The sequence below is a fragment of the Rousettus aegyptiacus genome, unplaced genomic scaffold (assembly GCF_014176215.1).
Source record: "Rousettus aegyptiacus isolate mRouAeg1 unplaced genomic scaffold, mRouAeg1.p scaffold_m13_p_3, whole genome shotgun sequence".
In the NCBI taxonomy this organism is placed as follows: Eukaryota; Metazoa; Chordata; class Mammalia; order Chiroptera; family Pteropodidae; genus Rousettus; species Rousettus aegyptiacus.
This window is the reverse complement of record NW_023416306.1, coordinates 71008680-71032553: the sequence shown is the minus strand read 5'-3', so window position 1 is coordinate 71032553 and position 23874 is coordinate 71008680. Positions and strand designations below refer to the sequence as shown.

Genomic DNA, 23874 nt, shown 5'->3' with positions numbered 1-23874 from the left:
CCTGTGAAATATATATATATATATATATATATATATTTTTTTTTTTTTGGTCTGTGCAGCAACCATCCCCCTCCTCAGCTTGAGAGCAACCAATTTTCCTCTGGGAAAGCAGTCCTGCACAGCCAGCCCACCATTTCAAGGCGAGACTGAAGCTCCTGCTGCTCCCCAGCGGCACAAAATCAGGATCAAACCTGACTCACCACTGTGGTTCCACTGGGCCTTCCAGAGTGGTCACGAGGGCCACCAGGCACAGGTGTGAATTTGTGTACTAAGCAAAGTGCCCTTGCTCTGGGGGTGGGTGAGTGGAGGCTGAAAGCCTAGGGTTCACTCACAAGCTATTTAGAGGGCCCTTGCCATTTAGAGGAACGGAAAACGTTGTGTTCACCAAAAGCACCATCTACTGGTCAGGCATTGGGTTGTGTCCACTCTTAAGCAGCACTTTTTTCCAAATTGTCTGCCCAGAGGGAGCACTTTTTTCTTATTCATGCAGAGGCACAGTATAGGACAGCTTTGTGGTTAGTCGTGTCTATAAATGCTTATGCAGTTGACTCTAATCAAAGGACCTGAATGGCACCTGACACATCACTTAATAGCAAATGAAGAATCTGAAGTTTAATAGCATGCCCAGTGCTGTCCAACTAACTAGTAGCTGAGCTGGGATCAGAAATACATGTAAACATGAACTTCAATTCAATATATAGTTAATGAACAACAAGAGCCCATGAAATCCAAGCTGTGCCCTCTGCCATTTTTCTGAACAGAGTGAGCTTTCCTCTATTTACAAAACTAAAATCAGAGGAAGGTATTGCATTAAAAAAAAAAAAAAGTCACCTTGGAATCCTGAGTCAATTTCAGTATCATCAGGTCTAATATGTTCTGATGTGTGAGAAAACTGAATGCAGAAATAGGATTCAAACACTAGAGAGAATGAATCCATCACTGTACTTGAGGAAAACAGAATACAACAATTAAAAAGCTGCTACCTGGCCTCTCAATCCAGTGTGGTTCGATGTCAAAGAAATCTGCTTCTAAGGAGAAGGGGCCAATTCTCAGCTACATTTTAATACATTTAATACATTGATCACATACCTTCACTACTGAGGTGATGTTACAGTGGATGAGGCTCTGTAATAAATAATCACAACCATGGATTAGCGGTATCATTTGAGAAATTCTCTTGAGAACTTGGGCAAATGTGCATTATGACCAGTTCCCTCCCTGCAAATGAGACTCCTAACTGATGTTGAGCAAGTATGCACTAGGACCAGGAAACATCTGACTTCCATACTATGATTCTATAAAAATGTGATCTTGAATTGAAGTCAATTAAGAGTTTCCTCAAAAATTTAGGAGGTAATACAGATGCAGTTTTTCAAAAAGAGATGGTTAATTTCCAGCTGGAGGAAGAGACATTAGCATATGCGAGTCTAGAAGACAATAGCATAGAGAATAGAAAGACAAATAATTATATGATACAAGGCAGAAGTTCTGGGCTACAAAGGTTGGATAAAGAAACTACAAGAATTACCCAAGACAGACAGAGAGGGTAAGAGAGACAGACATAGAAACAAGCACAAGTACAGACATAAATAAAGAGAAGCAAGAATGAAACCTGCTTAATGGAGAGACATATTTATGCCAGAAGCAAGAACCATAGGGCTAGATGTGTAGCCAAGATGGGGTTTTGCAAGGATATGGAGCAATGTCCAAGCAATCTGGCATGATAGTCCCATGCAGTAGACTTGAGGCTTAAAAAGAACAATAGGAATAGCTGTAGAATCAGGGAAAGGAAACATGACAGCCTGCTCAGAACTTTATGACTTCAAAGGTCGAGGCCTGGGGAAGACTCAACAAACATTGCCAACATTGCCTTTAAGGACTGTTCAATGTATAATCAATTTACTTGGGACCAACAATGGCAGCTATGGGTCTGAATCAAGCTTGCTGAACTTATAATACCCTAACCACGAAGTTTGTATCATGGACTTCCCTCACACTAAAGGTTGAACAAATCTTATTACTGGAGAAGACAAAGAAAACCAAATAGCTGGACTTCTCCCACTTACATCCACAGCCTCTGAACTTCTCAGAAAGAATCATCCCCTTGTAAGGCAGAGTGCAGAACCCCCGAAAGACTGGGACAGCGAGCAGGTAAGTTTTGATGTGCAGAGAAGGAAGAAGATGACCTTATACTAGAGGTGGCCGTGAACGATTGTACTCTTGACTGTGCATCAAGTACTAAGATGAAAAGAAAGGGAGACCTCCAGACATGCACCTGGAATATAGAATTTTGTCTAGACATCCTTCCCAGGCCCTGGTGATGATCCAGCCAGGGGGCCCAGTACCTGGTGAGAGGATACCATACACAGACAGTACAGGCCTACCTGGATGTCACCTGGTGTGTTAAGGAAATGGCTTGGGAGGAAACTTGGAAGCATTCCAACATTGTTGACTGACAGAGAGAGGAAGAACAAAAAGATATCAGAAAAGCCAACAGCAAATGTTTATTGACAAAACCTTAAAAATAGTTATCGTCAACCCAGGAATTTTTCTCTTGGGAAGTTTTTTTGAGAAAATACATACAAAAAAATTTATATATGAGGTTGTTCATTAAAGCATGATTTGATAGCAGTGAAAAAAAATGAGGGTAAAAAAATTGTGGTCCAGTAATGGGAAGCACATTAAATGAATCATGGTATTTCCATATGGTGGAATGCAATGTAGTCATTCGAAACTATGGGGTCTTAGAGTTTTAAAGACATTGGAAAACATTTGTGGTGTATAATTTTTTTAATGTTACAAAACAGTATGTAAGTTTAATCCTAATTTTGAAAATATGTGTAGATATGTGAAATATGTGTAAATATATAAAATATCTATAAATTTGAAAAAATATATATCGAGAAAGATATCCACCAATACGCTTTCTCAAACTGTCAGGATTTTAAGAAATTCATAGTTCTTTCATGTACTCCTCTACTCTTTCCAGTTTTGCTGCAATGACATGTTTTACATTTTATTAGTAAAAATAATTAGTAATTAGTTTGAAATTCAGCAGGAGGTTTAGAAATCAAATCTTACTTTCTTCTATGTACAATACAAACACTGTATCATGTAGAAAGTTATAAAATAACTTCTTTCTAAATCATCCCAAGAAAATATTATCTTGTTTCCTAAATAAGAGAGTAAGTTCTCAAATAACCACACTGACTTGCCGTTTTGTGGATCAATCATAGCAATGTTTTTTTTTTTTTTTTTTTTTTTTTGCTAAATGAATTCCTTTAGGCTACTAAAGTTTCTGAGATTCCCTCTTCGTGCCAATGTAAGTTCAGTGAAAGAAAATTCATTTTAATATTAGGAAATATGGTTGGGAAATTTAAAATCTGTAAGTTCGATACATTCCAAAGCCATATACAAATTTGTTAATCCAGTAACATCTCTTGAAGAAATGAGCATTAATATTCAGTTTAACACTACAGCTTAAAATATGGTCATGGGTTAATGGAATAATCATGGAATAATCAAACATCACTAAGATAATTATTTCACTGATATATTACAACAAGCTTTACATTTTGCAATTTACTTACCTAAAATTCCAATTTCTAAGCCTTTAAGTTCTTCTTTAATATACTCATAGATGTCGTCCTTGGTAAAATCCACTTGTATAATCTTCACACTACTCCCTGTAGTCACCTCTGCATTAGAGACAATAGTTATACTTCAATGAACTGGTGTCCAAATCTGCCTCTTGCCCATGGAGTTTCCCCAGTGCTCCTGTAATATTTGAGGAAGCTGAAGAGCACAAGCCCATCACCCGAATCGAAAACAAGAAATAGCCCCAGATAAATGCTGGGATGTGCTAAAAGATTTGTGATTGAAAGTTTCTGTGTGATTTTAAAAGTTACTACAGTGACACATATATGCACCAAAACAGATTTAATGCAGTGGTTCTCAAAGCGAACTTCACAGACCACAACATCGGTATCACTGGGAACTTGTTAGAAACACAAAATCTCAGGCTCCACCCCAGACCTACTGAACTAGGAAGCCCTGGGAGCGGGCCCCATGATCTGTTGGGACAGGCGCTCTGGGTACCTGTTGTACACCCAGGCTGGAGACCCATGGCCCAGGGGCTGTAAGAGCAAAGTGATGCTGCCTGTGCTGTGTCACATCCCCTTCACACAGACACGACAGCCCTCAGCGTTTGTCCAACACTTTAGCATTCATTAAAGCACTTACCTACACAATATCTTATTTTAACCCTTTCTACGACCTTGTAAAGTAGGCATCAGCCCCGTTTTCCAGAGGAGAAAACTAGGCTCAGAGATGCTCACTGCCTTGCCCAAAGGCACCCGCACTTTGCTCCCTCCGAGCCAATGCTCTTTGCACTCTTCTGCATGAACTTGCCTTGTGTGGGAGCTTCCAGGCAGATGTGAAAGCAACAGGAAGATTTCATCAGTGGCTGCCTGCTCAGCCTCAATATTTCTGGGGCAAGTGAGCTTGAGGTGTAGTTTGGGGGCATGGAAATGCTTTTAGACTAAAGACACTACTTGTTTTTCAAGAGGATAGTAAAAAGCACATTTTAGCATGGTGAGAGAAACACTGAGGAATGTCTTAATCCCGGTCAAAGTTACTTCTGATATCCAGACACAGACTAAAAGCAGGATTCATTGGTCCAAGGGCACTGAGTCTCCATGGCGCGATTGCTCAGTCCTGTGCCTCCCACATTCATCTCCTATCCCTAGTCTCCCCCATAGATACAGGCTGTCTCCTAGACAGCCTGCCATTGTCTTCAAGAGTCTTTATAATTAAAGACTCATTCCTTTGAGTTAAGGAGCACATTAATTACTAAATTAATAATTGATTATTAAAATGCAAATACCTAATTAAATACCTAAAAAGATATACTATAATCTTTATTAACTAAGAACACTTCAAAGTAGATGATAATAATAAAAAGTTGTACTACAAATGCTGCCTCCTCGAGCTGTACAGTGTACAGCCTTCACAATCATATTCAGCAGCCCTGGATCGAATCTTTTTAAAAAATCTGACAACTATCAGTAAGCATCATACTTCACCCTCCTTCAAGGAGCAGACTATCAACTTAGAGAAGTGAAGTTTCAACACAAATCCTGCTTTTGAAGAGAGTAGCAGAAGCAACCAGGCATCTGGGGCCTCTGGATAAAGAAGTCCGATTTCAGAGATGAAGACATCAAACCAAAGAGTAGACCTACTTGTACATGAGTCCATTCCTTCTTCACTTATCCCAAAGAGTCCCTGGTAAACTAAAACCCCACTTTACAGCCCACTCTAAACTTTGTAAACTGAGCTCCTGTAGGAGGACCAGAGCCCCACCGTCCAAAGAAGAGGTGAAGGGATGCTGATTATGCATTTACAGGCATCTACAAGAGCAGACTTGGCTAGTGAACTCTATAGACATCTCCCTTATTCTTTGGGGTCACTCACCAATCTCCACAGCAATGGCCTGTAGTTTTTCCAATGTCCGGCTGATCAGTACAACATTGAGTCCTTGTCTTGCTAGCTAAAGATGGGGATGAGAAAACCAAAAAAGACAAAGACAATCAGCAGACAGGGAGGCTTGATTTAATGGTGAATTGGGGTATCACCCACTTGGTCACAAGGTGATGTGCTGTTCTTGCTTCTCTTGGGTTTAGATATCCTCAAAGTAACAAAGTCTTCTTAGTTATGAGTAAAACAGCCTCATGGGCCAAACAAATTATTATGATTGTGTGTTTATAATGTGCCAGGAACTATTTTCAGTTTCCTTTTGTACAGACCCACAATCTGAATGCCCTCTCAACTGAAACATCAGGGGTCAGATGTGTATTGGAAATCAGAATTCAGAGGATGTTATACTACCATTTATGTGATAGGGTCTAGGGCAGAACCCCTTAATAAAAAATAATATTTCTGCAGCAACTTTTAAGCTGCTCCCTATTTATAAGGATGTTCTTCTTGTGGTTCACTTCACATGGGCATGATCATGGACCTGAGCCCTTTCTCCCTGTTCTCTGGCTCCCAACAGGACAGAGAATGGAATATGGAACTGGAGGGTAAATGGATGGTTCCCTGACACCAGCAAGGAATTCTCATCGCAATGGAAACTACCTAGACTCATGGGGGCTGAGTGACGGTGTGTAGAAGTGCTACACATTAACACGGCACGGGGAGCCACATAAACTAGGGATGCTGGGCCTCACACCTAAAAATGCTACAGGGAGGAAAGTTAGAGCTTTTCCTGAAGACCAGCATTCCTGTAAACAGAGACTGATGAGATCTGAGTTAGTGACAATGGACCCAGTTAATTAAAATCTTTCTGGTTTTAATTAAGTAATTTATACTATCATTTTTTAAATTGTGGTAAAATACACAAACAAAATTTGCCGTGTTAACTAACATATGGAATGTTTCGTGAATTAGTGTGTCACCTTTCTGCAGGGCCCATGCTTATCTTCTCTGTATCGTTCCAGTTTTAGTATATGTGCTACCAAAGTGAGCACTATGTCAGTATTTTAATGAGGAATGACATATTATAGAAAGCACATCAGAAGCTTAACCAAAGACTATAAAATAGGCTCTCCAATAACCAATAATTCAATCTTCAAGCCAATGGTCTCAGAATCACCCAGGAAGATGTCAAAGAAAAATAGCAATTCCTACCAAAACCATCCAAATAAAAATCTCTGGGGTTGAAGCCTCATCACTTACATCTTCTTCTATTTAAATTTACTAAATTATGTTATTAAACATAGACACATTCTCAACGTAAAAGATATTCCTGATGCCCCAACCATCCCATTTCCCACCCACTCTTGGCTAGGCTCTCTCTTTGGTTTAGTCAACCCTTCCTAACTTTGTCTCTGCAGATATATACACATATATAAGTACATACAGAAATAAATGATTTGTGGGTTGGTTTTTTTTTTTCCGCACTTTATAAATTGCATTGTAAGTATTGTCTTTTTCACTTAATAATGTGTCTTTTCTCTAAGTATGGTGCCTATTTCCACATCAGTCCATGCCGAGCCACTTGATTCTTTCCTATTGCTTCAGAATGTTTACGGTTCACATTTCAATGAGCATTTAGGCTGTTTTCAAGTTTTTGCATTACCAATATTGCTACAATGAAAACTCTTCTATATAGCTCTTTATACATACAAGTGAATTAATTCCTAGAGTATATTGACAAGAAGTGGAATTGTTGTGTCAAAGGGTACACGCTTCTTAAATTTTAATAGTATTGTCAAAATGCCCTCAAAACCGAATCATCAAAAATACAATTATAGCTTTTTCTCCACTCTCTGGCCAGTATTTTATATTAACAAACTTTTCCAGTTTCTTGGTCAAGAAATTATACCCCTTTATTATTTTAATTTGTGTTTTTCCAGTTAAGAGTGGAGCTGAATATCTTTTTGTAGGTTTATGTGTGAAATACCAGTGTATATTATTTGCCCATTCTTCTAATGGGTTATTTGTCATGTTCTTATAAACTTGTAGGTTTTTTTACATGTTCTGGGTATTAATTATTTGCCTACTATAAAAGTAACAAGTATTTTCTCTTTTATTTCTGGTGCCCTTACAATACATTACATATTCATTTTAATGTTATCGCTTGTGAATATTTTTCTTAGAGTTTTTTAAAAACTTTCTTTTTGATGTTTTTCTAACTCCAAGGATAAAAATAGAGTTCCCTATAACCATTTGTAGTTTTGTTGTTGTTTATTTTTGAAAATAGTGTGAGGTTGAAATCATCTGGCATTATTTTTTTCAAAATGGGATCTTATTGTCTCACCAACATTTTTCCATTCTTTCCAAATTTAAAATATGCAAAATTTTCAGAGGTCCATTGGTCTCTTTCTGAGACATCTGTTCAGTTTCATTGACCTATTTGCTAATTTCTATGCTAACTGCCACTTCTGATTTAATCATAATCATATAGTAAGCTTTGGGATCTGATATCTGATAGAAGTTCCTACCATTTATTATTCTCTTTCAAAATGTTTTTGTTTTATCTAATAAGCCCACTTGACCTCATCTGACACTTTGGGGGAGGTAACTTTGCTGTTGCAGAATCATCATTTAAAAATCCTCAACCAATGAAGGTGCAGACAGCTCACGGCCAACAAAGTTAGAAACAGGAGGTTGGCGGTCTTTATAGTCTGGCAGAGAAGCTAACCCAGACATGATATGATTTTTACCCTATAGAAAGTTAATCCATCTGGTATCTAACTTGGCAATATTATTTCGCACACAACTAACTATAAATCCCTATTTCTCAAATGCTCTTCAGTCAGCTCTTTTATCTTCCCACCTTCCTTCCTTACTAAGCTACATAAAAATTTAACAAGTGCTAGTATGTATCTTTGAGAATTGTGCTTTTGAAATACTGAAGATGAATTATTGACCAATCCTCTGAGGTATGTTGCTAAATGAACACACATTTATACTATAACCTTGACGTCTGCAAGATTTCAGAAATGAATGTACTATCATACCCTATTAAAGAGAAAAAATATCAAAGAGGAGTTTTAAATTCAGCTTTACGATACTTTCAAGAGACAAACCTAAAACATAAGGTCATAGAAAGTTTGAAATGAAAAGGAGAAAAAATATTAAATATATATAAGGTGAACACACAAAAAAATGCACAGCTTTATTAATATCAATCAAAACAGGCATTAAAACAAACAAGTATTACTAGAAATAAAGACTAGTGAAAGGTTCCATTCATCAGGAAGATATAGCAATTCAATTCCTGGATTACCAAATAAAATAGCTTTACATAGAACTGCAAGAAAAGTTGAAAAGCACACTATTAAAATTGGTGAACAATTTTTAAATTTTTTAAAAAGTTTTGATTTTTCATTTTTTAAATAAATTTGAAATTTAAAAAGAAAAGAGCAAAAGATGAAAAACTCAGAGTATGAGGATAAAACTTACGATATCTTTTTGCAGACAAGAAAGCAAAGAGGCAACAAAATAGAAATTATGAGAAAAAAGAGACAATTAGAGGATGAATTCAGGATCTGAATAATTGGAGTTCCAGAAATAACATTATCGAACATCTGAGTAGTTGGTGTTCCGGAAAAAAGAGAGAAAATGAAGAGGATGAATGTAAACACCCTGGCCCGCCTTGCTCCGTGGGCCACACAGCTCGTCCCCCACTGCCTACCCTCTCCATATTGCTGCTCATTTTCTGAACAAAGTTGTTGAGCCTTCCCAGATGGTTGCCTTGGATAAATGTGTTTCCTGCTAAGGTTTTTTAAACATAGAGAATGTTACAAAAAACACATATTACGCCAATAAATTTGAAAACTTAGGTAAAAAGCGTATATTTCTAGAAAAACATAAATCTAAATCTTATTCAAGAAGAAATTAAAAGCCCAAATAGTTCTATAACCACTAAATAATAATAATAATAACGTGATGGTGATAATAAGTAATTTAAATTGTCCCACAAAGAAAAGTCCAGCCATAGGTGGTTTTACAGTTAAATTCTATCGAACATTTTTTTAAAAACCCAATTATTACAAAACTCTACAATCTTTTTCAAAGAATAAAAAGTAAAATATTTCTGTTCAGTTTATAAGGTTAGTATAAGCATGGCACCAAAACTTTGGAAATTGGTTGTCATTATCCAATAATGTTGTCTATGTATAATTTACGAGCCAGCAATTCTTCTCCTGAGCATGTTCTCAACTCTTGCACAAATCCTCTAGGACAAGGGTCCCCGACCCCTGGGCTGTGGACCAGTACCAGTCCATGGCCTGTTAGGAACTAGGCCATACGTCGGGAGCTGAGTGGTGGGCGAGCAAGCAAAGTTTCATCTGTATTTGCGGCCATTTCCTAGCGTTAGCATCACCACCTCAGCTCCACCTCAGCTCATCAGGCATTAGATTCTCATAGGAGCACCAGTCCCTGGTGCTGAAAAAGGTTGGGGACCGCTGTTCTAGGAAACATGAACGAAATGTTCATATCGGCAAAAGTAGAAACTACCGAAATCTCTGTCAACAAAGGAAAGGATAAATAATTGTGATCTATTTACATAATGGAATAGTACATAACTCTGAAAATGAACAGACCAAGTTCTACTTGCATTTGTATACATGAATTTCAAATCCATTATATTGATCAATAAGAAGCAGATTACAGATCTACGAATCAACTTACATTAAGTTCTGAATAAACAATGTAACCAACATGTTGCTTAGAATAACATGCATATGCAAAAGAGCTTTTTTAAAGTAAGGAAACTATTAACACAATGTTCATGATACTGCTTACATCTGAGGGGGTGAGGGAGGAGAAATACAAAGGCATAACATATGTGCCTAGATGGCATGCTTCAAGGACAATGATTATGTTCTTTTATTTAAGCTGGGTGGCAAGGAACACAGTACTCATTACATTATTTCTTTTCTAACCACACCTATGAACTCTTGTTAAATACATCTGTCTGTCTGTCTGTCCGTCTGTCTCTCTCTCTCTCCCCCGCGCGCGCGCACACACACACACACACACACACACACTCATGGCATACTACAATAAACCTAGAATATTCAAAGCCTAGATCAGAAATTATAGGGTTGAAGCTGAGCCGCACAGGAACAAAGCAATGAATCCAGGGAAACATAAAAATAATTAAAAGCTACTGTTTTCATTTAAGGCAAGATGAAAGAGAATAAGCTGAGAGTGCAGCTGGAGTAATTTAGATTGGAGTAATTTAGACATTAGAAAGAAGACTTTCCTTGCTGAAACGGCATAAAGCACCATCATATATTGCCAAATAAGTGTGTGATGACAGTTAATAATAGGGCAAGACAGTTATTTTTCTTGGGCCTGTCTGAGATAGAGCTAGCCAAATGATTTAATCCAAGGGGCCCACTCTGAGCCATTACTTGTAGTTTCCAGGAGAAGTATCTTGAGAAGAATTCTGACTGCCCTTGTCTGCCACACTGGATCTGGGAGCAGTGGGTACATCCCAGATGTTGGGTGGTGGCACTAGAACTGCCCAGATGTGGAGGAACAAAACCAGACCATCTTTAATCATACATTTTGCTTCTAGCATTCTCTGGACATTAATACCCAAGAGTACATATTTATGTACATCAGAGTGACAAAAAGAAAATTGATATTTAAATATATACTTTATATAAATATTAAAATTTATAATAATATGGATGGGTCAAAATTGGTTCAGTCATATAGAGGACAATTCAGCAATGATATTCAATAATTAAATGCATGTACTCATAAGCCAGCTATCATACTGACAAAGATAACATACTTGGGTGTGTATATATGTTCGAGGGTGTGTTTTGAAACATCATTTGTGAAAACAAAAATGAAAATTCACTTAATACCCATTCTTAAGAGACTGATATAAGAGACACGATACATCCCTGAAATCATTAAAAAGAATGCAGGCCATCTGGATGTCTTTGCTGTGGAAAGATCTCCATGCTATATTATTAAATGGACAAAGCAAAGTTGAGAACAGGGTATATGGTTGTGTAAAGTAGGATTTCATTTGTGCTGACATGGGCAAAACCTAAACATAAGGTGTAAATTCTGATGGAGATTGCTAGTGGGCCACTAAAACCTGTTCCCCTCTTCTTCCTGGGTATGTGACTAGATGATATTTCTGGCCTTTCTTGCACCCTGGCTTTGGTCACAGAACTGAGTTCTGTCAATGGCCTGCAGGACACACACATGCTCATGACCCTGCTCCAACTTTGAAGAGCAAAGGCCCACAAGATAAAACAGAAGGAACTTACACAAAACTGCCTGCCAATTAGGAAAATCCGGATTATCATTGTGTCTCTCTGTCAATACAGCCAACCTTTACCATTCTATCAACATTCTTATCAATATATGTAAGTATGAATATAGACATGGGCTTTCTTTACCTTTTCTGGAAAGAATCTCAGGACATTTTTCATACTGGTGACCGCTATAGAGCAAAGTAAGATAAGAGCAAGGGTGGGCAGAGGCCTTTCTCTTTTTATGCCTCTCTATGCTTTCTAAGTTTTCCGATGTTATGCCTGCATTATTTTATCTTTAACAGAATTAATTGGAAAAATAGATGATGGCCTTTTTGCTGTTTCTTCTCTATATCTCGTTGAATTAAATATATATACATAAACTTTATTAGCCATCAGGGAAATGCAAATTAAAACCACAATGAGATATCACTACTCAACTAACAGAATGGCTAAAATAGAAAAATAGTAACAACATCAAATGCCAGCAAGGATGTGGAGAAAATAGGTGACTCATCCATTGCTGGGGGGAATAGCACAACCACTCTGGGAAAGAGTTTGACAAGATTCTTAAAAAACTAAACATACAACTATTATACCACCCAGTAACTGCACTGAGAAAAATAGATTCATGTTTATGCAAATACTTATATGAAATCGTAATAGCAGCTTTATTTGTATTGCCACAAACTGGGAACAAGCTAGATTTCCTTCAACGGATAAATGGTTAGACAAACTGTGCAATATCCATACCATGAATTCTACTCAGCACTGAAAAGGAACAAACTATTGGCACAACCTGAATGAATCTACAGAGAATTAGGCTGAGTGAGAAAAGGTCAATACAAAAAGGGTATAAAGCATTTGATTCTATTCACATAACATGGTTGAAATGACCAAATTGTAGAAAAGAGGATCAGATTGGTGGTTGCCAGAGGTTGAAGAGGGAGTTGGGGTAGGAGGGAGTTGGGGTTGGAGAACTTGGGAGGGTTTATAAAAGGGCAACACAAGAGATCCTTGTGGTGATGAAACTATTCTGTATGTTAACTGTCTCCACGTCAATATCCTGATTGTTATATTGTCCAATAGCTTTGCAGAATGTTACCATTGGAAGGAATTGCGTAAAGAGTATGTGGGAACACTATTATTTCTTACATTTGCATATGAATCTACAATTGTCTCAAAATTAAAGGTTTAATTTTTTTTTTTAAAGTTAAAGGAGAACAAAATAAGTACATGAAAAGTAGATGACAGTGTCTTTTAAAAGAGAGCGAGAAATGTGTGTGGAGTGAGTGGGCGCCGCATGGGGCTTAGCCAGGCCCGAGGTGAGCTGAGCAACCAGAGCTGCTGGTCCTGCTTGGCGCCAGTCGGGCCGCTTTTGTACAGACCAGAGCAGTTGCACATGCTCCTCAGGGATCCTGTAGCTGGGCACAGCTGACCGGGAACCATGGACGGCCAGCCAGAACCCTGGGACACAGTAAACTTGATGTCTTTATTTGAACTAAGCCCATTTGTTTGTATACAATATTTTCTTGTAGCCTCTAGTATTTACAAATATGTGAGGACTACAGGTCTCCTCCCCTACAACCAGCCAGCAGGTGGTATGTTACCAAATGCAAGCAAGCCTCAGACCAAATCCTACCACACAGAAACATTTAGCAGTAAACTGTCAGTAAAACAGTCACAACTCTGTTCTTACAACTCAGCAGAGTCCCAGCTCTCTGTCCCTTATGCACTATGTGAGTGCCTGGTATGAAGGCTCATCCCAAAAGGATATGATACTGTCTTGGGGCAGGATACAGTCAACCTTCTAGCTGGGTCAGGTGTCGGAATCTTCCACTAAGTGGCAGGACACAGGACTAAGCCAGTTCAAGGCCAAGAATACTAGTCTACTGTGCCCACAGATATTACATCTTTTTTATACAAGCACAGAAGTGCCCATACAATATTTCCAGCCAATGCACATATCTTGGACAGCACGTCCTCAAGAAAATCTGTCATAATATCTCTTGGCTAAGGGATAAACCCTCCAATGAAAGTCCAGTTAGCTAAAGAGTAGATGTTGATGAATTTTGATTTAGTATATTTAAAAATTAGCTAAAAACTGGATTTAGCCAGTTTGTTGACAGAAACAGAATACTCAAACTGGGTAACGAAGAGAATTTAATAAAAGGACAATTCACAGAATATGTGTAGAGAGTAGAGAAAACAAGATACCTTGAGGCTATTGTCACTCGTGGGTCTGAGAGGACTGAGGAACGAACAGGTATCTAAACCAGAGAAAGAGCTGTGTGGAGAGGGCCATCTGACAGAACTACGACCTTCAGCAGAGGGACACAGCCAGCCCTTCATGACCCACAGGAAGAGAGCAGAAAAGAAGCTGACCTCCTTCTCCTCTCTCTTTCACCTGTTGCCAGTGTCCCCCACTGGCCAAAACCAGCTGAAACCAGAGGCCAAATGAGCTCACTGGTGCAAGTCAGCCTCCTGAAGCACAGAGCATGGTGAAGAAGGATTAACGGAGGAAGCAATGGGGGGAATCATTTTATGAACAATATAGATGTCTAACCCATGTACTGTGTACTTGAAACTAATTTAAATAAGTAAATTTACTTTAAAAAAAAAAAAAAAAGGATAGAGAATGGGTCCAGTGGTGCAAGTGGAGAAACTCAACACACGCCCACCTCTGGGCATTAACTTCAACTGTTAACCAACTACTGCAGAAACATGGAATAAGACTCACTGACATTAAACGTAAATTTACCCAGTGATTCCACTCCTAGGTAATCTACCCAAAAGAAATGGAAACATTTTGTGTTTACGCAAAAATTCGCATATGAATGTTCACAGCAGTGTTATTACATTGCCAAAAAATGGGAACAACCCAAACATTCATCAACTGGTAAATGAATAAATAAATTGCAGTCTATACATACAATGGAATATTATTCTGCAATAAAAATGAAGGACATCAACTCACACTATCACCTGGATGAACTTCAAAAACATTATGCTAAGTGGAAGAAGCCAGTCACAAAAGGACTACATATTGTGTGGTAACATTTGTATAAAATGTCCAAAAGGGTTAGCGGCAGCCTAGGGCTACAGATGGGAATAAGAGATTAACTGTGACCAGATGTGAGAGGTCTTATTAAGATCTTTTTAGAGTGATGGAAATGCTCTAAAGCTGGACGGTGATGACAGTGAATTAGTCAATTTACTAAAAATCATTGAATTGCACACTTAATACAGGTGGATTTTTCTCTATATAAATTTTATCTCAAGAAACTGTTTAAAATATAAAAATTAACTGACCCACATGCTTATCATATTATCTACGCTAAAAATTTTTAAAGTAAATTGCATTCACTCTAACGGGTGATCTTCAGTAATAGTGTTCCAAGTCCCTGACTTGGAATGGTGAGGTTTAACTTTATAAAAAAGATAATCGATCAATATTCACACATATAAAAACGATAGGGGTGATAATCTGCATCTGTTTTTTTTTAAATAGTTTATTTCCTAGTATACTTAAACATAACATGCAAAAATATTTATTCACTGGCAGTTTGGCTAGAACACAACTATGATTTAGAAGGAAAAGAAGCCACAGAAAATCTCTCAAAGACTTTCGTGCTGATTTTGACTGAACCTAAATAAAGCTCCGTTCTGGCCGGACTGAGCCAGAAGGGGAAGGCAAGAAACAGATTCCCTAAAAGAAATGCACCTTCAGCTGTACCTATCTGACTCTTTCCTCCAAGAAACAACCACCATGGAAAAACTAACCAAGAAGAGCGAACCCTAAAGTAAACTATGCACTCTGGGTAATAATGATGTGTCAGTACTGGTTTGTCAATCGTAACAAACGTGCCATTCTGGTGGCGGATGTCGATAGTGGGGCAGCTTTGCACGCATGGGGACAGTGGATATATGGGAAATCTCTGTCGCACCTTCTATTCAATTTTGTAGTCACCCTAAAACTGCTCTAAAAAATACGGTCTATTTACAAACTTTAAAATAAATAGAAAATTAAAAGACTGAAAAATGAAAACCAAGGACCATCCCGTTTCAAGGGGGACCCTGCCAATAATACCCTAGAGTCTTCTCTCTCTCTCCTTTCATGAAAAATCCCCACGCCCACTGCCAGCCCTCATCTTTGAGTCTTGGGATCCATCAAAGGATGGCTAATTTACTCCACCAGTTTCTTAGAGGGGAGATTGTCTGTTACATGGGAAACAATTTGCATTTTCATCACAAAGGATTCTCTCTGCCTGTTGAGCTTTCCAGCCTCTCCTGAATTGTGCCCTTTCTCTCAAGGTTCTATGTGAAGTGGTCTGGGCCAGAAGGGAGTTGCCGAGAACATGGTTGCCTGGGCCAACATCGTTCCTTTCGTCCACTTGAGCAAAGCTCAACCTCCTTTCCAGTATGTCCAAGCTGACAGGCTCCATATGTGGGTCTCGCTGCCGCGCTTTATAGGGAGTTAAGCCACACAAGTGCTCTCTCTCCCGGAATTCACTGCAGGGCACCATTCTAAAGAAGAATGGCTGCTGCTGTGAGGAATGGGCCCTGTTTTCCTTCTACTCTATGTTAGAGCCTGAGTCAAGGAAGGTGCTTGTCACTACTAATCTATAATAAGTGGTAGGGACACCAAGGAAGACAGAGCTTCCTCTATATGACAGCGAGTAAAAGAAAGGGTTTGAAATCAGGTGCTAAAGGAGGTAAAATGGTGGTAAAGAAAGGGTGAAACGTGGCTTCAGAGGTACAGAAGAGCAGTCCCCCTCTTGTTCTTTCTCCTGGGCCACCCCTCTCCACATTTTTTCCCACCTGCCTCCAGCAATGCTTGAAATTCCTTTAGCAGGAGGTGAAGCTTCTCTTGCTACTCTAAATATAAATATCAATAAAGTTAAAAAGCAGTGTAGAATAGGCTTCCAAAAAGATGAAATAGAAGTACTTTTGCCCATTTCTACCATTAAATGCAACTACAAAGTGTAACCTGGATATGATACATAAAAGAAACATACGAAGACTCCAAAATGAAGAGAAGATAAGCTAAAGGCCTAATGTATCCCAAAGTAATTGCTGGAGATGCTGTCAATTCAGAAACACAAACAGGTACAGATATAAAAAGTCCCAACAAAAGCCTCCTCTCTCTAACCAAAGGACCAGAAAAGGGTAGCCTAGCAAGACAGAAAATTTTAGACAATAAATGTTTTACTCCAGGCAAATAAGTGAAAGAAGAGAGAGAGAGAGAGAGGAGAGAGAGAGAGGAGAGAGAGAGAGAGAGAGAGAGAGAGAGAGAGGAAGGAAGGAAGGGAAGGAAGGGAAGGAAGGAAGGAAGGAAGGAAGGAAAGGAAGGAAGGAAGAAAGAAAGAAAGAAAAGAAAGAAAGAAAGAAAGAAAGAAAGAAAGAAAGAAAGAAAGAAAGAAGAAAGAAAGAAAGAAAGAAAGAAAGAAAGAAAGAAAGCTCCCATACCCAAAAAGGCTGAGTGAGGAGCCCAGAATTTCATCCTGGTGAGGCTGCTCCCAACCCCCTCCCAGGTTGGGATCAGAGAAGGTCAAGTAGGGGGCAGAGACCTGAACTTTTACTTCCACCTGGCAGTGCCAAGGCACCCTTAATCTCCCTCCCCTCTCCCTTCTCATGGTATGATAACAGAGAAGGCATAGTGGAGAGCCAGGACTTTCGCTATCACCCCAGTGGCAGTGAGGCCACCTTCCCCAAGTACCATTAGAGGCTTCGTGGGGAGCAGTAAGGAGGCATTCTCGCCCCTCCCATTCAGAGTGATATAGTGGAGAGCCAGCACTCTCACCTCCACCCAGCAGTAACAAGGGGGCAGGACCCTTCAATGGAAGCCAAGTGGAAAACCTGGGCTTCTGCCTCACCTTCTAGAAACAAAAACATGCCCCCCTTCCCACGCCCACCACTGAAGCAATGTTGGTACAGACCTAAAACATAAGATTTAAATGAGATCCATAACATAAAACCCAAAAGTCCAAAATTTAATCAAAAATCACTCATCACACCAAGAACCAGGAAGATCTCAATTCGAGTAAAAGAAAAACAACAAACACCAACATTGAGATGATATGAATGTTAGAGTTATCTGACTAGAACTTTAGAGCAGCCATCATAAAAATACTTTAAAGAGCAATGACAAGCACAATGAAAACAAATGAAAAACAGAACGTTTCAGTTAAAAAAAAATTATATAAAGAAGAGTGAAATGAAAATTTTAGAACTAAAAAAAAAAAACAATTACCAAAATTAAAAACTCAATAGATGGGCTCAATGGCAAATGGAGAGGACCAGGGAAAGAATCAGTGAACCTAAAAACAATAGAAATTTCCCACTCTAAACAATGGAGTAAAAATACACTGAAAGAAATGACCAGCGTTTCAGAGACCCATTGACCTATAAGAAAGATCTAACATCTGTGTCATTGGAGTTTCAGAAGGCAAGAAGAGGGCTGGGCAGAAGAAGTATTCAAAGTAATAATGAAAGAACCATTTCCAAATCTGTGAAAAGACATAAACTTACAAATTCAAGAGGCCGAGTGAAACTCGAACAAGACACCCAACAAAATCCACATGAAAAAAAACATCATAACTAAATTTCCAAAAGCTAAAGACAAAGAAAAAATCTTGAAAGCAGTGAGAGAGAAACAACACCTTGTTTAAAGGGGGAAAACAATTCGAATGACATCAGAGTTATCAGAAACTGTGAAGACCACACAGTTTCTGTGTGGCACAACATTTTTCAAGTGCTGAAAGAAAAGGACTGTCAACCATAAATCCCATATCCAGCAAAATTACCCTTCGGAATTGAAAGGGAAGTCGAAATACTCTCTGATGAAGGAAAACAAAGAGAATTTGTCATCAGCAGACTTACCCTAAAAGAATAGCTAAAGTCCTCTTAACAGAAAGGAAATAACAAAAGAAAGAATCTTTTGAAGAAAGAACAATGGAAAGAATGAAAGTATGGGTAAGTACAATATATTTTCCTTCTTCAAAAAAAAAAAAACAAAAGCAATATACGGGAAAGGAAATGCAGTTTAACCATCCGACAATAATAGTAACTAACTTTGGAGAGCTTACTTTGTGCAAAGCATTTTGCCTACCTCACTCCATTTAACTTTTACGAAAGCCGAGGTGGGATTGTCATCACCTCCAGGCAACTGATGTGGAAATTCTTCAGTGAGCATCAGCGACACAGTTTGAACACAAATGTGTCTAATTGATTTCCAACCACAGGCTCCTAACCATTACCATCTTCAGCATCACGGACTCAGCACTGCTTTCTTTGGAGCAGCAGTTACCAAAGAGACAAAGACAGGCTCTCTGGAAGAAAGAAAAGGCTGCAAGAAGAGACCCAGGGGTTCCAGAAAGTTGTCTAACACAGCCTTAGAAAAGAACAAAAGGAAAGGATGAAAAAGATTCTACAAGGAGAAGAGCAAAGCAAGAATTAATCTAGAACAGAAACAGAATTATAACTTCGAGGCTCTTGGAAGGTATCTTTTGCACTGGTAAAGACTGGAAACCAGGAAAGGATATGTAACTTGTCCAAAATGTTCAGACAGTTAGAGTCAGAGTAAGGACTAGAACCCACAGCTCCTGATCCCCAGGCTATTGCTTTTGAAAACAATAAAGAAACCAATGGCTGAGAAGAGCTTCCACTTGGGTCTCTTCTAAGTAGAAAGAAAAATGTCTGCATTTTCAGAGATCAAGGGGACCACAGGTATGTCAGGTCAGCATGAATTTGAGAAAAGAATCTGGAAAATAATTTTTAAAAAACTGAATTTCTTGGCAATCCAGAGGAATGAAAGGTAAAGCCATGGATCTTTTGGATTCTGAGGGATCAGGCCATTTCCAGAAATTCTGACTCAAGTAGAAAATAGTTATATAAAAGGTAATATAATTTTAATCCAAATAGCTAGAAAAGCTTTCCTTCTGATTTTTGGGTATAAAGAGACACAAGGTGATTGCTGACTGGTCTCCCCAACCTCAATACTCAAATATGACTACTCATCTACTGTTGGACACCACTGATCATCAGAAAGTTGTTATACAGGAATTAGCATAAGAGCAAAAACAATTGAAGCAGAATGTTGGTACCAAAGAAGTTATCATCAGAGGATGGAGATGGGCGGCAGACACAAAAGACCAGCACTAGGAGCTTCATTAACTGGCACGGTTTAGGTTTATTAAAGTCCCAAAAGTTTCTAGTTTCTGTCAAGTGCCTCCCATACACCTTGCACTGTCCAAGATGATCTGGCACCTATCATAATGCAGGACTTTGGGGACAAAAAGAAAAAAAAGCACATGAGTTCTGCAATGTTATTGTATACAGTTTTGTAATTAAAGTGCTTTTAATTATATTTTTAAGATGTTATTGATTTTTGAACAGCTATCCTCATAATTTCCAGGATTATTTCTATTACTTCTTTTGTATTTTACATCGTCCTGGAGGTCAGTATAATAGATACTGGGAAGAAATAAACTATGTAAGAATTCTAAGAAATAATACTTCATTAATGAAAGTGTGAAATTTGTAATAATATAATAATAGCATTTAAACTACATATGCTATAAATGTATATTTTTTTAAAGTATAACTACCCATCTACTCACTATCTATCTATCCATCTGCAAGAAGCAATAAGCCTGGAAATAAATACTAAAAGGCACTAATCATATTTCAGTGACTCTCAACCCTATTAAATCCTGTCTCTATATAGTATTTTGTAGTGCCCATTAATCTTTTTAAAATTAAAGCCATCGATAATACATCCTGCTTACATAAATAATTTTTTAAAAATCAATATATGCTCTGGCTATAACATAAAAGATAAATAAAAGAAAAGTAGCTTATAATTTTTTAAATTGTGTTTAAATATATGTAATCAGAAAACTAGTGCTTAGGGTGGGTGTCATGTGACTATGATACGTTCAATACAAGGGAAGGAGAAAGTCTCCAAGAACACAGCTTACCTCGAATGCATAAGCTTTCCCGATCCCATCTCCCGCTCCAGTGATCACTGGAAAAGTAGAAAAGGTTTTAAAGAATAGACTTAATCTTTAAAGTCCTCTTTTTCCCTGGCTACGTTTTCTTGCAGGCTACTCCCTGGGACACTTAATATTCTAAAACAGAGCCCTTCTGCTCCTTAGCCTCGCCCTGCTCAACTGTGAAGTTTCAGCCCTGGACTTTTCTCACTAAACGTTCAAAATGAAGCTTTTCTTTTCTTTCTTTTCTTTTTGAAAAGTTGGTGAGGCTGTGGAAGACACTCCAAAATGAAGCAAAGAACCTCGGCCAGGAAATATTTCATGCAGACCCCATAAGGTTTTGGACATTTCTAAACCTTAATTCATCAAGGGCGAGCAGTGTACCCTATTATCTCTCTACCCGCACACCCAACTGTCACTGTAAGGACAGTTCAAGTTTCCTACTAAAAGTCGAGTTCTCTCCTCTTCCCATTCCCACCTCCACAGGACGGTAGCAATCAAAAACAGGGAAATTAACAAAGAAGAAAATACAGAAATGTAAAAAAAAAAAAAAAAAAAAAAAGATGAAATAAAATGAAGGGATCTGAAGAATTTATACTCAATGGACCTGCTGATTCATATGTAACAATCAGATTGGCCTTCTAGTCGTTTTGTATCTGACATTGCATATAGATTTAATGACTAACCTCTAAGACCTCATTTGGTGAATGTCACAATTTCAAAATGCACTACAATTTAGTAGCTACATATCTGCGATTTACCTTTGCACCAACAATTAAAAGATATGCTTTTCAAAAATGTGAACTAAAGACTAAAGATACATATACATTTAGCTTGAGAGTGAGAGAAGGCCAAGTTGTAGAAGTTTTGAGCAGCACACTGGCAGAATTACCCTGATTTTAATCGTTGCTAATGATTTTATCTGTTTTTTTTTGTGTGTGTGTGTTTTTGTACTTTTAAGTGAATCCATCCATGCATATTACCTGTTCCTCTTAGTAAAGTTACCGTGTTCACGGTTATCTTCTGCGTCACCTTCCCCTCTATTACGGGAACCTTCAAAATCACAATACAAAGCCTGTACTATAGTTAAGATAACAACATCAATCAATGGCTGTTATCTATTGAGTGCTTCCTTTCTGCCATGCTCTGTTTCAAGTGTTTTAGATGCATCATCTCATTTAATGTTCAGAATAAGCCTCTAATTCAGGGACCATCACCATTCTTTGTTTATAGATGATGAAGCCAAGGGAGAGTAAGTTCTTAACTCCCTCAAGGTCACATTGCCAGAAATGATGGTGACTGGATTTGAACCCAGGCTGTCTGACTTTGGGGCCACAAATCTATAAAGATACACTAATGACATAATTAATAAACCAACCACAGAGCTCTGGGAAGTTTAAAATTTTAGTATCTAGTAACTAGGCTTTCTTCTTCTCCCTCCCCCCACTTGAAATATATTATCCGCCCCCCCGTATTGAATAGAGTTATCAGTTTTTAACAATACAAATGCCCACACACGAGTTTTTCTGAAATTCAAATTTAACTGAGTATCTTGTATTTTTCCTGGCATCTCTATAAGGTTGTTTACAATCTCTTTTATTTAGGCTGGCATGGTATTTCTAAAGCTGCTTAAATTGATTTTTTTAATTTATTGGATTTCTTGGTGCCCAACTTGGAAAAATAACCTCAGCACTTCATTCAAGGAGATGCTGAAACCACAGCCTCATGTCTTTTACCTTAAACCCAGTTATGGGGCTGAAATTCCAAATGCCACTTCTAGGAGATAAATTCCATTGGAGTAGCAGTTAACCTACTTGGGAAACAACTGGACCCAGATTCCATCTAACTGTCTTTAAAAGATGTCTCCACAAAGATTTTGTTGCTTTGATTTTTTAATACTCCCACTTCTCAAAAGGGCTTGGAGAAATTTTTTTAAATAAAGTGCATTAAAATTATTTGAATTTCAGAATTTTGAAACACCCTTTAACAAAACAATAGTGCTCTGGGTTTTTGAAAATCTAGAGAAGTGGTTGTTTCTGAAACATTTATTCTATGCATCATCAGAAACTCCAAAAGGAAGAAAGCCCAGGTAGTGAGGCTGAGCAGATAGGCATGTAGGCAAGAGTCTGGTCACATTCCTCCCCAGTTAATCTCAGGCCTTGCGTCTTGTTTTTCAGACAATTCTAATTTCACTCACCCTTTCCAGACCCCCCAAATTAAAATCACCCAAAGGAATTACATGTTTGCTCTCAAAGGGAAAAGATGCAATGTATCTTTTGAGACATAAACAATAATAAACAGAAACAACAAAAATCAAAAGGTGTAATGCTTTCTTTACCTGCCCATTGTCCCATTGACTTCAGGAAAGACCTTGGCAAAACGTTCCAGAAGTGCAGGAAAATACATTTGGAGAAGCTCACGCACTTTACCAGGTAAACCAGGCACACTAGCAGCCCTACAAAAATGAGGAGTTGTTCCAGAACCTCACTCATGATGGCACCACAGCGAATGCTGTTTCCCATCTGGCTCAAAGACTCTGCGGGCCTCCTAGAGCTCGGCCACTCCGCAGGTCTGTCAGTCACCTTCTGGAGTCACCGGGTGCCTTCCACTGGTGTGGAGGCCTTTAGATTAGAGTAACTTCTTCACACAATCCTCTGATTCACAGGCTTTGAAATAAAGTATTCTTTCTAAAATCTTTATAGCACTGTTGGGCTTTTGTGACCATGGGGGAGCTGGTGAAGGAGTAACGGGCAGACATGAAAAAAAGATAAAGCCCGAACAAAATTAAAATGGCAGCCCAAGGTCTTCTCCCTTATTTGGAAGCTAAAAAGGATTTTAAAAGGATGCAAAATCCTATAAGTCATTTATTCAGCAAATATTTATTGACTGCCTACCAGGGAGCACCACTATTTGAGGCACTGGGAATATAAAATGGTAAATAAGACTGGGCCACTGCTGTGGCAGAGCTGAGATTCCAGTAGAGGAAACAGATGATGTACAAATAGCTAATGGCAGGTATCAATGCCATGAAAAAGTACTACTGGCTGTCCTATTAGAGTGACTAGTGAGTGAGAAAACACTTTAGAAAGAGT

General features: G+C 38.4%; 1 protein-coding gene and 1 non-coding gene across 10 annotated transcripts in view; both read right to left on the bottom strand.

Annotated features, from left to right (window-relative positions):
• HSD17B3 (hydroxysteroid 17-beta dehydrogenase 3) overlaps positions 1-23429 on the bottom strand; it is a 40193-nt gene extending 16764 nt beyond the window's left edge. For 8 of the 9 annotated variants that reach the window (XR_001594471.2, XR_001594472.2, XR_001594473.2 and 5 more), the window contains exons 1-6: positions 23121-23429; positions 20771-20817; positions 5473-5548; positions 3591-3698; positions 2385-2452; positions 1090-1125 (exon numbers count right to left, since the gene is read on the bottom strand). Coding sequence is in view for 5 of the 9 variants with exons in the window: in XM_016125134.2 (XP_015980620.2) it covers positions 1090-1125; positions 2385-2452; positions 3591-3698; positions 5473-5548; positions 20771-20817; positions 23121-23304 (519 nt within the window). In the remaining 4 variants the exon portion in view is untranslated. Of the gene's footprint in view, positions 1-1089; positions 1126-2384; positions 2453-3590; positions 3699-4410; positions 4855-5472; positions 5549-20770; positions 20818-23120 lie in introns of those variants that run through there. The other variant, XM_016125135.2, reaches the window with a different exon arrangement.
• On the bottom strand, positions 6421-6527 carry LOC118601056. The gene has a single exon (XR_004950159.1). It is a non-coding gene; the product is annotated as a U6 spliceosomal RNA (small nuclear RNA).
• Positions 23430-23874: the final 445 nt, after the last annotated feature.